At 39.2% G+C, this 14,763-nt stretch overlaps 1 protein-coding gene and 1 long non-coding RNA gene across 6 annotated transcripts in view; one reads left to right on the plus strand and one right to left on the minus strand.

The window, feature by feature from the left end:
- The window catches only part of LOC122823612 (liprin-alpha-3-like), a 33,510-nt gene extending 19,773 nt beyond the window's left edge, over positions 1 to 13,737 (minus strand). The window contains exons 1-6 of one of the 5 annotated variants that reach the window (XM_044103413.1): positions 13,467 to 13,734; positions 5,625 to 6,372; positions 3,238 to 3,339; positions 1,586 to 1,750; positions 301 to 375; positions 149 to 208 (exon numbers count right to left, since the gene is read on the minus strand). In XM_044103413.1, the coding sequence (XP_043959348.1) occupies positions 149 to 208; positions 301 to 375; positions 1,586 to 1,750; positions 3,238 to 3,339; positions 5,625 to 5,957 (735 nt within the window). In that variant the 5' untranslated portion in view covers positions 5,958 to 6,372; positions 13,467 to 13,734. Of the gene's footprint in view, positions 1 to 148; positions 209 to 300; positions 376 to 1,585; positions 1,751 to 3,237; positions 3,340 to 5,624; positions 6,373 to 13,232; positions 13,386 to 13,466 lie in introns of those variants that run through there. The other 4 variants (XM_044103410.1, XM_044103412.1, XM_044103415.1 and 1 more) reach the window with 4 other exon arrangements.
- LOC122823613 lies at positions 308 to 1,739 on the plus strand. Its single transcript, XR_006369361.1, has 3 exons — positions 308 to 403; positions 1,412 to 1,518; positions 1,599 to 1,739. It is a non-coding gene; the product is annotated as an uncharacterized LOC122823613 (long non-coding RNA).
- Positions 13,738 to 14,763: the final 1,026 nt, after the last annotated feature.

Raw genomic sequence — 14,763 nt, forward strand, 5'->3', positions numbered from 1 at the left:
CAAAAAAATAATAATAATGAGTTTGGATCTTTATTTAAACTTCGGAAGAGGTGGAAAATCACACTGACACACCATGGTACCCAAAATCTACTTTGCTAACACGTACACAAAGACAACTGGAACCAACATGCAGAAAACCCTCCCTTACATCTTTCCCGCCGTCCACCCCTTGTTGACGTCTTTTAATTTGGTCTCTTAAAGAGATTACCTGAAAAGAGGAAGACAAAAAGTCCAAACAGAAACTTCGGATTAATGATCACGCTAAAGGAGTTGGAGGAGTTGGTTTGTATCTGAGCTTACCTCTTGAGAAGATGCTGCGAGCTGATCTTCTAACATGGACACCCTCTCAAGGGCCACACGGAGCCGCTCTCGAACCTGATGGGGAAAATACACAATGACCCAGGTAAGATGGCCGCCGTGGTGCTGAACTTTATGTTAAGCAGGAACCTCAGGAGCCATGACAGTTGAGTAAAGGCGGATAAACTCACGTGTTTCACCAGCGTTTTTACAACTTCTATTTATTTCCACTTTAAATTCAGCTCAACTCAGAATGATTTAAATAGAAGGCGGCATTTTAAGATATTTGCTGTTATTTCGAAGTATTTTTGTTAGGAAAAGAGTGAGGGGGGAAAAATCAATAAAAATATTAAATCAAATTTGGTTTAAAAACATTTTTTGATTTTACAACATGGCAAAGAAACAACTTGGTCAATGATCTATATTTGATGATGCTTGCTGTTTAAATCGGCATAACAACAACTAAAAGACAAAGTGGTGGTAAAGTTACTAAGAAACAGCACTAACAAAGTTGGTTGAAATTTTTGGCCAGAATCAACTTTTTAAATAAAATTTTGCTGCCCTGATGAAAATAGGGAATAATATTTTTTATCAGGCACTGGATGGACTACTAATAATCTAGTGTTTACAATAAACCCAAAGCAGAAAGACATTAAGAACATTTAAGTTCAGAAGTAATTTCATTATTGTGACATTCGCCAGCATTAATCTTAATATTATTTATGAGACATATCGACATTAACAGCTGTAATCACTTACTTAATGTTTACTTAATTTAGTCGTTTCTTGCCGTCTGAAGTTTAATAACGCACCGGCTCTAATTTGAAAGACATGTTCTCCTGTCTTCCTGGTTTTGAAAAAGAGCAAAGAGAAATTTGGCCTTTGTGTCAAGTCATATTAAAAATGCAGGTAAATAAAAAAAAATCATAACTAATTTAAAGTTTCTAAACACTCTGATCACAAATGTTTTTACCCACTGAATGAATTTATTCAAATTAAAAGTTTATCTTTTTATGTAAATGGTTGAGACTGAGACTGTCCTATTGGGCTTGTTAAATAATAATTTTTTCATATTCCTGTTTTGTTCTTTGACTAAATTCTCTCCATCCTCCAGTAGCTAGATGCCGTGTTTGGTTGATGCTTCATTTAAGGTCAGGCAGCACGCAGGCACCTTCAGAGCATCTCCACACTAACTTTAATGAGAGCAGGAAGGAAAGTAGGGTAAGCCTGGATGATTTGCTGGAAGATGGAAGGAAAGCAAATATATTTCACCGCTGCATTGACCCACCTTCTCGTCCAAGGCTTTGTGGTGCTCAAACAGGGATTTGAGAGCCTTGAGGACTTCCACCTCGCTGGACACGCCTGCAGGGGACTGGGCTTGCCTCTTCACCACCGTCATCCTCAGGCTGCGCTCGTGGCGGGACACCAGACACTCCAGGTGCTCCAGCAGCAGCTGCAGGATGTAGGGGGAGAGGGAAGAGAACATCAGGAAACGTCGCAGCTCAGAAGATGAGAGGAGGAACCGGGCCGGGCAAATTATTCACTCCACGTAAATGTTCTCACATTTTATCAAATAACAACAACATTATGTGATGGATTTTATGAGACAAACCTTCACAAATAAATGCAAAATTGAAACGTGGTTGAAAGTGGATGTAAAATCTCACTTAGAAAAACCTTAAAGACTCATAACACATTACATTTATCAACATTTTGAATAATAAGGACCTTCTCCTACTGCTATTTTTAATTTACTTTTTATACTTTTATAATAATTATGTTTTAGTTTCCTTGTTTTGCAAGTACTGTTTGCATTGATTACATTTTTTGTATTTATTTGCTAATTTATTTATGATGTTAAATCGTTTTAGCCTGGTCCAGAGACAACAGGTGAAAAGTACCACCTTGGCTGATTCTGATGCATTTACAAAAATGTTAATTAACATGCATTTTCCCTACCAAATAAATTAAATAAAATTAAAATTAAAAGTAGCATTAGATAAAATACAGTGCAAGCCACTGTGTTTGTTAAACGGAGTCAGAATGCAGAGATCCATTGCTTATATTAATAAGTAAATTATCATCTGAAACAAGGTGGTGGCAGCATCATGCTGTGGGGAAGCTGGTCACAGTTGATGGAAAGTCGAAGATGTACGTTCCAGCAGAAAAACTAAGAGGAACCCTCAACCTGAGCACAATCCAACAGTTTAGATCAGAGCATGTTCATGTGTTAGAATGGCTCAGTCAAAGTCCAGACCTAAATCCAATGAAGCATCTCCTTTTGCAAGGGAGAAAATATCAAAAATAGTATTTCCAATTAGGGATACACAATATATCAGCACCAACATCGGTATCGGCCGATATGAGTAATTTTTTTTGACTTATCGGTATCAATCCGACAAATAAAATTGGGCCGATATGAACAACCGATATTTATTTTTATCTGTTTCTGGTTGGGGGTTTTTCCGGTAGTGAAATAATAAAATAATATTGGCAAATATTGGTTATCGGCCACAACAAAAATATTTGTATCGGACATCAATATTGGCCCAAATTTTCTTATTGGTGCATCCCTATTTCCTGTGTTTTTTATTATTATCCATCAATAATAACAATGAATCAAAGTTTTTATGATAATTTTTTCACAATAAATGCTGGTCCCTAATCCGAGACTGGCACTAAGACACGTTTAAAGTTTGTCATGTGGGAAAAGGAGAACGTTTAAGGAACAGTTTTACAAAAGAAATTAAAATAACACAGAAAGAGGAAAAATAAAAACATAGGAAGACAAAGAAGGAAGTAGAGTTAGAATGTGAATGGGCAAAAGACGAGATAATTAGGAAACAGGCGGCTTCACAGCCACACAGCCACAGCGGGGTGAGCAGCGAAGTCAGAGGCCGCTATGGCGCTAATAGCCAAAATGGCCGCTAAACATCTTACACGTGTGTTGTTTCTCTCCGCCTTGAGCTCAGCGATTTCCTCCTCCCTCTCCAGAAGCTGCTCCCGGCAAACGTTCAGCTCCTTAGTCAACACAGCGAACTCCTGTGAAACACGCACACACACACACACACACACACACACACACACTGCAGTCAGGAGCCGGAAAACAAACAGACTGAATGTATGTATGTATTACTCTAAATGTGGCTAGGCTGCAATGAGACAGAGCAAGGTATACAAAAAAACAATAAATAAATTGTGATTTCTGCAAAACTAAGTATAATTGGCTGCTTCAAGGATTCACACAAAAAAAGCTAAAAATATACACAACTAAAAGGCTCCCAGAAACACGTTTAGCGAGACTCCGGAGACTAAAGCTGTAGGTTGTACATGATGTAAAGCTACATAACAATTAGGTGAATCACTGACACAGATTCTCCCGGTGAACTCTTCTTCATGGACAGATTACATCACGCTGTTACACAACGGGCCGGCGGCGCGGCGCTCGGCAGAGACCCCCAAAACAAAGCATCAAACGGCGTTTATGACACCACTGGGAATACATCTGCAGCGCCCGGATGCAAACAGGACGCCGCGTCCTGCGTGATCTTTCCAAAGCCCTGCACCATATGTGGTCATTTGTCATTCACGTCTCCATAAAACACGCCTACGGCTGCAGCTTAGCGCCGGCGGCTGTTCGTAAAGACGCCTCGCGTGTTTCAGGTGTGTGCACCGGCCTGATTTATGGTTAGAAACAGAGTTAAGCAGATAAATATAACTCGTTTGTGTTTGAAAGGGAGGAGAGTAAGACGGAGAGAGATGCATGCAGATGGTGACGCAGTGGGTTCATTGGCCATGGGCCTTATGGGATTGTTTCTTGTTTGGATCGGGGTCAGCTTCTCAGTTGGCCTTTATCGTCTCCTTGTCTTTTCTATGGAATCTCAGTCTATCTGTCTTTGCATCACTTTTTCATCTAAAGTCCTTTTATCATTCTAATCAGACATACTGTAAAATTTTTGAGCTGCATTTAGTTGTCTACAGTTGTCTACTCTTTATGTCAAATAAATTTAATGAGTTTTAGATTTTGAACCTAAATGTTTGAGTTTGTGAAAGATAAACTTAGAGCAGTAAGTTGTGTTAACCTTTCATTCATTTTGTCAGTCAAGAGTTGAATAAACAAAAGTTTTTACGTTAGCACTTAAAAAACTGAAAGAAGAAAAAGACAGGAGTGGGAACTATTTCCCAGAATGCTTAGCGGCGTGTTTTTGTATCCTGAGATGAAGAGCGTTACTTTGATGTGACTCTGGTGTTATTAAGGCAAATGTTTATTTTAATGCAGCTGACAGTTTGCAAAGCTTGAGGATAATGTCCTGATCACACTGAATGTTTCTGAGCTCAATTCATTCAGATGTTCAGTAAAATTCATCATCAGATCAGAAATTTGGTTCATGTGATTTGAATAAAATGATTCTACAGTAAAATAAATATTTATTTTAACTTGATATTGTGAGTAGAATAATAGAGAAATGTGTCTCTTTAACTGGGTGAGAGCAGTTTTTTTCTTGCATTTTGTGAAATAATTATTTGGTTTAAATTGCAGCATTCGAGATTAATGAACTTAAAAAACAATGTTTAGACAACTTGTCTCTTGTTGTTAAAACAACTTTATGAACTTTAATTTCTAAGTTAAAGCCAAAATAATTTTCTTGTTGACTTAAATTGCAATTTCAAGGCAGCAGGTGGACTTTCATTTTCACGTTAAACCACCTTCTAATGTTTTACAGTGTGGGGTTTCCCCCATAAATCCAGCCAATCTGGGTCATAGGTCGCCTCAGCAGTCCACCAGTTGACCAACTGTGCTTAAAAAATATTAAAACTTTGAGCTTTACATCATGTTATAATTTTATTTCTTCAACAAAATCATACCTGAAGTCTTGCTTTCATTCTTTCACACGTTTGAGAAATCCTTTAATCACCATGGCAACCATTCACCTGTGCAAAACACCCAGGTGGGCCTCGCTCTAACTTGGAGGCATAGCTTCTTCCCCATCAGCTCCTTTAGACTACCCAGTAGCAATTAGCAAACACCTGATTGAACTGCACATCTGAGCTCATTATAGGAGCTACTTCCCAGAGCAATGCTGGTAAAAACGTTGTTAAAGGGTTAATAGAGGAGCCATGTTGTGATGACTTCTTGAGTGAGTTTTGTCTTATTTCAAGTGTACTAAGATATTTGCACTAGAAACCAAACCTAAAATACTTGGTAAGATTTTGTATTTTGCAACATTTTTATAACAACTGATAAAGTGGCACTTTGTGCCTGGAAAACACATAATGCTGCCCCTGTAAGGCTCTACCTCTCCCATCCATCCGAACCAGCGCCTTACCTGGGGCAGAGCGATGGACAGCTGCCTCTGGAGCGACTCCTTCTCGTGGCCGAGCTCGCGGAGGCGGAGTTGTGCCGTGCCCAGGCTCTCCTGCGTTTCCCTCAGGTTCTCCAGCAGCCTCTCCCTCTCCGTCAGCATGTTGACCATCAGAGACTCCAGGTTCCCCGTGCTGCCTCCTTCGTCCCCCCTGGGCTCCCTGCTGCTGAATCCCCCTCCGCCCATGGCTCCGGCGGGGCCCCCGGCCACCCCGGCCCCGGGCGGAGAGGTGGGGCCTCCGCCGCTGCTGCTGCGCCCATCCTCAGATATGGTGGGCATCACCTCGCACATCATCATGAGACCACGGCGTGAGAGTGGAGTTAGTGAAGAAACCTAATGGGGGGATTGTACGTGCAAAAACTCTCTTGGTTTTTTTTATTTGCTCGTACTAAAAGTTAGATGTATAAAATATAAATCTTTACATCTTCCAAAAATAGCACCCCTTTGGTTGTCTCTACATCCACTTCTTCTTGAGTTTATTGCTGTTGTGTTTGCTCTCTTTGCTTACTAGTCTTCCATCACAAAGTCCTGACCTACATGGGAAATGATCCGAATGTTCATGCGGCAAATAACGCAGCGATGCCCTTCCAGGGGGTATCTAGGGTTGGCCAGGGACATGGAAGGGAAAGGGTTAAGGACCAGGAAGGGACAAAGGTGGGCCTGTCGCTTTAAATGGTTTCCACAGAGCTACTCACAGCACCAGCAGGAAGAGCTGCAAAACAGAGCAAGCGTAGCATTAGCTCAGCTAGCAGATACTTCAAAAGAACTGCAACACACAAATAAGAAAGGACAGAACAACATACAAAGACAGAATGACGTACGACAGAGGAAGCTGGCAGAATTACTAGATGATTGCTTCCACTCAGAATTTTGCTCAAAAGAAACTAATAGATTAACATCTTAGTAAAAACCTAAATTATATTTAAAAAAGTAGCGATTCTAATTCTAATATACTTCTATTGTCGTGCTTCAGGATCTCAGATTGCAAAAAAATGACAGTCAGCATTCCTAAGCCTGGAAACCTTCCAGGTCTGCAGGATGACAGAAACAGGAGTGTGCAAATTAGGACTGAAGCAATTAATCTGATTAATTGTGATGAATTGATTAGTCAAGTAATCGTTACATAATGTGTAATTAAATAATCGTAAATGGAGTATACAGATTCTACAAAAGCGTGACAGAACACTCAGAGTAGTAATTAAGCCAAAACTGTACAAAAATATATATACATACAGCATAACAATAACAGGATATGTTCTTCTGGATCAAATTTGGTTCAAATTCTGTAACATTTTAGATTAAAAAGAACATATGGGCAGTCATTTAACATTATTTTTATTAACATCACATTTCTTTAGTCAAAATAGATTTTTTTAATTGGTCTGGTGTAATATTCTAATCTTAAATGTTTTTTTATTAGCTGTATTAGCTGCAAGAAGAAAATTATTGCAATTAACAGGCATTTGGGGTTTTACAACATCAATTTGTGTGTAATTAATCTACATAATGTATTTTTTCTTTGTGAAATTAGTTATTGGTAGTAAATTAACTCAATAATTTATTGTTTTTAGCTACGTTCACACTGCAGCCTGAAGTGACTCCCGATTCAAATCGGATTTTTTTTTTTTTTTCTTTTTTACCGTGGTCGTTCACATTTCCAAATATAAGTGACTTGTCTCCAGTTGAACCGCAAACGACCTATAAGTTCCCGCATGCGCAGTAGAGGGCGCAGTAACGTCACACATAGAGAGCGTGCTCAGTGTTTTGTCAACCGCTGTAAAGTAGAAGAAGAGCTCAGTGTTTGCGGAAGTAAACATTTATTCTTACGGTGTAGCATATCTTACGATTTCTTAGTTGTTATCCGACCGGAGCCAGAACATTAACAGTTAAATCTTCGTTATAATCCGTCCTGGTTGTTGTTTTTCTGAAAAACTTGAGTCAAAATTCTGAAAATATGACGACAGCCAATCTATTTATGACTGTAGAAACAGCTGACTCTCATAAAGCAAAGTTCATCTTAAAAAACAAATGTATTTTACATGTTAATTGCTGTCTATATTTCAGTTACAGTGCTCACAAAAACTGGAACGTTTTTCCAGTTTTCCCTCATTAAAGCCACAAACTGGTGGAGTTTGTTGGGATTTTATGTGGAGGACAAGTATAAAGAAATGCATAACAGTGAAGTGGAAGGAAAGGAACGAATGATTTTCACAAATATGTACTAAAATGAATCTGAAAAGTGCGGTGTGCATTTGTATTCAGCCCCTTCCGTGACAGCCTTCACTGCAAATCCATAATTTAAAGGCATGACTTTTATCATTTAAAGACACACCAGAACAATAGTAACCTTTTAAGCTCATTTCTATATCATTATTTCTAATTGTTTATTTTTTCCTCTTCTAAAATTATGTTATATAATATAAACTATAATAAATATAAATTCGGATCTATTTAATGTGCTTAAATAAATCAGAATTTTGCTCTAATAATTCCATTAAAAAAAATTAAGTCAGAATACTATTGAAATTAATTAAAATGAATGATAAGTCCAGATATGAAGCATCTGACTTCACTGCAGGCAAACTGTAGTGACAATATTTGGACTTAAAAAATGTTCCAACATAATATTCACAGTCAGCAAGCAGCAGCTTTGTCAGCCACGATTTTCCCACAACATTTGCTTAGGTTAGGCGTTTATAGTTGACTCCCTTTTTAAAGCGTCTGCTTTTCCCAGAAGCTTTCAGGGGAATTTGAGGAGGAAGGAAGTGACGTGATGTTGAGTCAAGCACTGTAATGTGACAGAATTAATGAATAAGAAATGGTTTAAGGGAAATCAAAAGCAGAAGAGGTCTTTGATCTGTAAAAACCACAAGCTGGCAATGTTTTTATAATAATTTCGTTCCGGGCAACAAAAGAAGCTTAGTGCTGATTTTTAAAAGCAGCTTCTGTTGCTGAGAGTGTTACAAAAACTCAGCGTGTACAACTACAGGAAAAGTTCAGCCTGATGATTTATTTGGATTTATTACACATCTGTAAACATTATCCAACTGCATCTGAGAAGTTGACCAAGAATGTAGTTAGAGAAAGACTCGGCCGGTCACAGTAACAAATTTTCTTGGAAGATAAATTGTTCCAGAAGTTATTGCGAGAAACAATAATATTGTTATTTTGAGACCATGTTCAAGTGAAATTATGGTAATGGCAAAATAATAATGCAAGAGCACATTGTGAAATATTAGTCAACTTTAAATCTAATGAACATTTGACACTGGAACTGGAATCATTTTTAATATCCAAAATACATAAATAAAACAACAAATAAAATTAATTTGGAAGACTTTGTTAACAAAAAAGGTTTAGTTGAGACCAAAGCACCAAACTTACAAAACCTCTTCCAAAATTATGTTATATCTTAAATAGATCAGAATTTTAAAAATACCCTTTTTAAGACAATGGTATTTAGTTTAAGAGTTTACATAAAATATTCTCAGTCTAGTTGTCAGAGAAATTGGAGCTCAATGACACTGAGGCCAATGTGTTTCAGAGTAAAAATGCTGAAATTTAAATTACTTGTTAGAAGCCATTCTTTACCAGTATGATGAATTAAAGCCTGACTGGAGTCACCAGAGTGCTTTTAAAGCCCCAGAAGGAAGCCGGTTTGTTAGGTCTCCAAGAGAGACAATAACTCAACTGACTTCTGCATTTTTACCGCAGAGAGGACCATTTGAATCTTATATTCAAGCTGAGGTATTGACTGTAGATAATATTTTTGTGGGTGGACTAAAATTTAAAAGTGTCCATTATCCTTCTATTAATATTTATATTTTAATTAATTAATTTTCTCTTCATTTTTTAAGGTTTTCTTCCGCTACTCTAGTGAGAAGAAGATATAACAACAACATGCCTTAGCAATCTGATACAATCTGACAAGGAGATTCAAATGAGAATTTTAAGAAGATATTTAATCTTTGTCACTAAACCTGAATTCACTGATTGTTGCATAAGCACTTCATTGGAAAACAGGCTGCAAACAGGGAAACGGTGTAAGAGGTCTTTCAGCAACGCTTTGCATTCATGCTAACTCTTCTCGGTGTTTCAGCGTGCCGAGTGACGAGGCTTCTCTGGGAAAGCAAAGCTGAATCAGTCCAGACCAACATTACTGTGCAGGCTGCAGTTTGGAGTGAAGCGTCAGCTGGGAGGTCATGACCTCTGTGTTTATGGATGTGTAATGAAAGAGAGGGTGGAGGACAGAACAACAACTTGTAGTGTCCTCATTAAGCAATAGCTTTGTCTTTAAAAGGTTTTTTAGTTTGTTGAAGGCAGTAAACCAGAAATTGCAAATTTATGTTTCAATTATTGTAGGAAGATTTTCAAAAGGAGTGTTAATTTTCTACCATTCTTCCAGAAGAGCATTTAGAAGTGGAGACACATTGTTGATGTTACCATTATGAAATAGCTTACAATTAAGCATTGGAAAAGCTCAATGTGATTTTCACATGAGGCGGAGCGTTGTTGTTAGCAGCTGCTGAAAGTAACTAAAAAGTTACTTTTAGTGTAATTTAGTTACTTTCCAAATCAAGTAGTCAGTAATATAACTAAGTTACTTTTTCAAGGAGTAATCAGTAATCCGATTAAAGTTACTTTTTCAAAGTAACTATGCCATCACACAGTGGTGACAGTTTTAACAAATACAAAATCAACATATTTTTGCAAAAGTTTTAAGGGAATCGGAGCCGATCGATTGGTGCAGCCGCAGCGTCTTGTTGTGCTGACATATTGCCAACCTGACGATCAGCCCCTCACTATAATTCCCTTCACATCAAATTTTACATTTAACTCAGGCAGGAACATGAACGCCCAAACCCAGACTCCAGACTTCAGGCAGAATTTATTGGTGAAAACAGGAATCCTCCAGCGCTCCAGTCTTTACTCCAGTGCATCTGATGTTATGTATGGCCTGAGCAAAGCTGTTCAGCAATAAAAACCCAGTTTTTAAAGATCCCCGTTTCTGTTCTTGAGCTAATCTGAAAGCTACATGAGGCTTCAGGGCCGGGGTGTCCAAACTTCATGGCAATGTCAAGTTGCAACTACTCTGAGGGCCACAAAACGTATCATTATAATCGCAAAAACAATTTTATTTTGTTATTTTTACTCGCTAAATAATCTAAACACACAATATTTTGATTAAATAAGCAAAGCAGTCAGATATTTGTAGTTCTTTGTTGACGTAAAACAAAAAAGGGTGTTTCGGGTTTGCCAGATTAAAAAAAACAAAACAGTAAATCAAAAACAACATTTTTCATCTTTTTCTGGATATTTTGTCTCTTTTTAGCGACAGAAACAGTTTCTGGCTCGGTTTTTGGACCCCGTAAAAAATAAATTAAATTCAAAGCAAAACCCTGGATGAATACTCTGTGTTGTACATTTTAAGATTTTAACCAGCAAACCAGTTTTATGCTATCCTTGAAATGTAATGAAGGGCCGCCCCAGAATTGTTCAGAGAGCCGCAAATGGCCCCCGGGCCGCACTTTGAATACCCCTGCTTTAAGGTGCATTGACTCTGTGGAGTCGTTGCGATCGTTCCCGGAGACTGGACCATATTTAGCAGCGAGGGTTTGGTGCACAGATGGCATCACATCACAGTGTTACATGCAGAAGCCTGTAATGCTGTCAGCAGTGCTGGACTTTATACACCAGTCACAACTGAAGTGTTGGAAACACATGAATTTAATCATTTGGATTCATAAGCCGATACCTCAGGTAACATTAAATGATATATTAAATTATACACACAGGAATCATTTTACTAATAAGCTAAAATCTGAAAACATCTGATTGTAGTTTCTTTTTTTTATTTAGGTGTTTCAGAGTAAAACAAAATCTCAAGCTTTTATGTGATGATTTTACTGTTTCTTCTTCTTTTGTTCTTTGTATAAATACTTATTGTACAGTGCTTTATGATTTTAAAGTTTTATTTTTAATTTGGCTAATTTTCATTTCTAGTCCCATTGGCAGGTTGGTGCTAAAGCACATTAAAAACAGAAGAAATAAAAAACACAAAATGAAGCTATGGAATAAAAAAAATAATAAAACAAACATAAAATCTAAACATGTCTAAAGATCTATTTACTGACAGTTTTGGCTTTTCAAGAACCAGTTTTTATAATTTTTGAAGGGTTTGCATATTAATTCTCACCAGAATTTTAAGATTTTCATTTGCTAATTGAACATCATGTCATTATTCACTTCTTTGTGTTTATCTGTCACATAAAAACCCAGTGAGAAACATAAGTTTGTGGTTGTAATGTAAACGTGGAGCAGTCAGTGTGCATCCTGCTGAACAGGAATGTTTTTCTGACTGTGGGCGAGCACATGTGATTTTATGGCATAGTTGTCCACACCATCATCATCATCATCATCATCATCATCATCATCATCATCATCATCATCATCATCATCATCATCATCATCATCATCATCATCATCATCATCATCATCATCATCACATTCAGTCATGCATCCTATCCAGAAGTTGACAGAAGAGCTGCACAGAGCAGGTCTTGTTATTAAGAAGAGCTTTATGTTATTAAATCCACCGTGTGGGTAAGAAGGAAAGCGTCTGCTGTGCCTGTGATGTTGCTGCTTGTGCAGTTGTGTGATTGTGTGTTTGTTTGTGTGTGTGTGTGCGTGCGTGTGTGTGTGTTGGTGGGTGAGAGAAAGAGAAAGAGAGAATGAGATAGAGAGAAACACGCTCCTCCACCAGTTACTGGGGCGGGGGAGCGAGCAGGAAGCTCCACACTGAGGCGGCCTCTCTCTGTAACGTTAAATCACGTTCACGGTGCGCCTGAAATGCGGTAGTAATCGCATTTCAATAGAAGCAGATCGACTAATAATCAGCCCCCGTCCTCCCCCCTCCCCTCCCTCTCTGTCCTGTCCGCCCCCCATCCGCCCCCAGTATGGAGCGGTGCGCCCCTGCGGAGCCAGAAACGCATCACTGGAATCAGTAAGCGGGTTCGGAAGACGGCAGACGGGCTGAGGAGGCTGGAATGAGAAGCACCTGGATCCCGGAACATCACACAGCTGACATGTCGACTGATCTGCTGCACCTCCATGTCTGGATGGAAGGAGGAAAGACCATTTGGTGAGGAGCGCACGAGCGCGCACGCGCAAAACTCCGTCCCTATGGGAATCTTGTTGGATGTATAACTGAGGGATCTCCTGCCCATCCTTGCACTAAACGACAGGAAGGAGCCGGAATGCGGTTCGGTTCTGGTCCGGCAAATAAAACATCACCAACAACAATCAACAACAACCCCACAGAGGCAGCGGCAGCTCGAACTGGGTGGTGTAATTGCCCAGCTCCCAGTGGCAAAGAGCTTAGTTGCAGCCATGATTAATTACAAGCAACACATTCTAGTAGGCCAGCATTCAGAGGCATCTCCTGGTGATGTTCCGGAGCCCTGCTCCTCTCCTCCCCTCCGCCCTGTCTTTAACAAACCCATCACCTCTCTGACTGGATGCAAAGGGAGTGTGCCCTAAATAAATGCTGCTGTCTCAGTGTTGCCAACACACCTGTCAATCCCTGACGCGGACAAAAGCAGCGAACGTTGCACAGTTGGTCTGATGCGAGCCGAGACTCCCTCCAACACGCACATACATGCACAGACCGAACCGCCTGCCTTCCGCGGCTTCACATGCATTCACCAGTACGTGCACATTTCTCTTCTGCATGTCCTCTCTCTTTTTTTTCCTCTCTTGTCAACAGAAACTGGGTTGCGATGGGGCGGTGTGAAGTTGCATCCTTACCACAGTCATCACGGGGAGTCTGGAGTGTCCATGTTTGATGCTGGAATTAAAAAATAAATAAATAAATGTTTTTAGAAACCCCTTATCCATCCATTTCGGTGTGAGCGCCGCTCTCCGAAAGTAGCCTTCGCGTTATTTCCCCCCACTCGTGAGGCGGGAGGCGCGGAGGGCGCAGGCAGGGAGAGACGAGTCGCCACCTTACCACACAGACTCCCCCTCTGCCGGATCGGAAGGTAATGGGTCTTAAAGAAACATTCTCTCAGCATTCTCCGCATCTCTGTGATTTACGCGCGCGCGACACGGCGCGGGCGCGCGGGCGGTCATTGGCCAATCAAACAGCTGATTGAATATACAGTTACCAGAGACAGGCCGAGTCTTTTCCTCCAACTTCAACACTCTGCCTTTAAAAAGAGAAAATGGTGTCCAATTCACCACATTAAGTTAAATATGAGCTAAAATCAGAATTAATTCTGTACAGTTTCATAACTGGGATCAACTGGGATCAACTGGGATCCTTTTGAATGAACTGGAATTATTTTTGTGTAGTTTGTTGAGAATTTCCCTCAAATACATAAACAGAAAACTAAGTGTTATTATTTTCAACATTTAATATTTGTTGTCATCTGAATAACAGATGTTGCGATCGATTGTCATTTGGATTCAGGTCTGGGCTTTGACTAGGCCATTCTAACACATTAATAGGCCATTTATTGTGAATTTCTGCTGAATAAATAAACTGAATTGAATTAATAAGTTAATTGGAAAACTACCTGTTGTTTTCTATATTTCGTATTCTTTCTCATCTGAACAGCAGAAGTTGCAATCAGTTGTCATTTGGATTCAGGTCTGGGCTTTGACTAGGCCAATATGTATCTAATCTATTCTACAGTATCTTTGTGCTACATTAGAAAGTGAACCTCCATCTTCCGATCATCTCTGATAAGTTTTGTTGTCCCTGTTGCTGCTGCCACCACCGTGCTTCAGTATGCTTCTTCACTGTGTTTCAGTGATTCATGCTCTGTGATCTATGGCCAATCTAGTAACTGGTTAGTGATGCAGGAAGATATTTATTATTACTTGACCCAGGATGTTATTTCTTGAAACTTCTGCTTTCTGCTCTCATTTAAAGTGTGGTTAAATATTCCAGTTTTGATTAAATTACATTTTTCTAAATGTTTTCTTTTTCCATTTTAAGGCTAATCAGGAAAGAATCTAAACTAGAAATTTCAACATCAAAATGACATGCAACAAATGCAGAACACAATTTTTGGGAGTTGTGTCTGAACAGCAAGTTGGA

This window comes from Gambusia affinis, linkage group LG20 (genome assembly GCF_019740435.1).
Source record: "Gambusia affinis linkage group LG20, SWU_Gaff_1.0, whole genome shotgun sequence".
NCBI classification, from domain to species: domain Eukaryota; kingdom Metazoa; phylum Chordata; class Actinopteri; order Cyprinodontiformes; family Poeciliidae; genus Gambusia; species Gambusia affinis.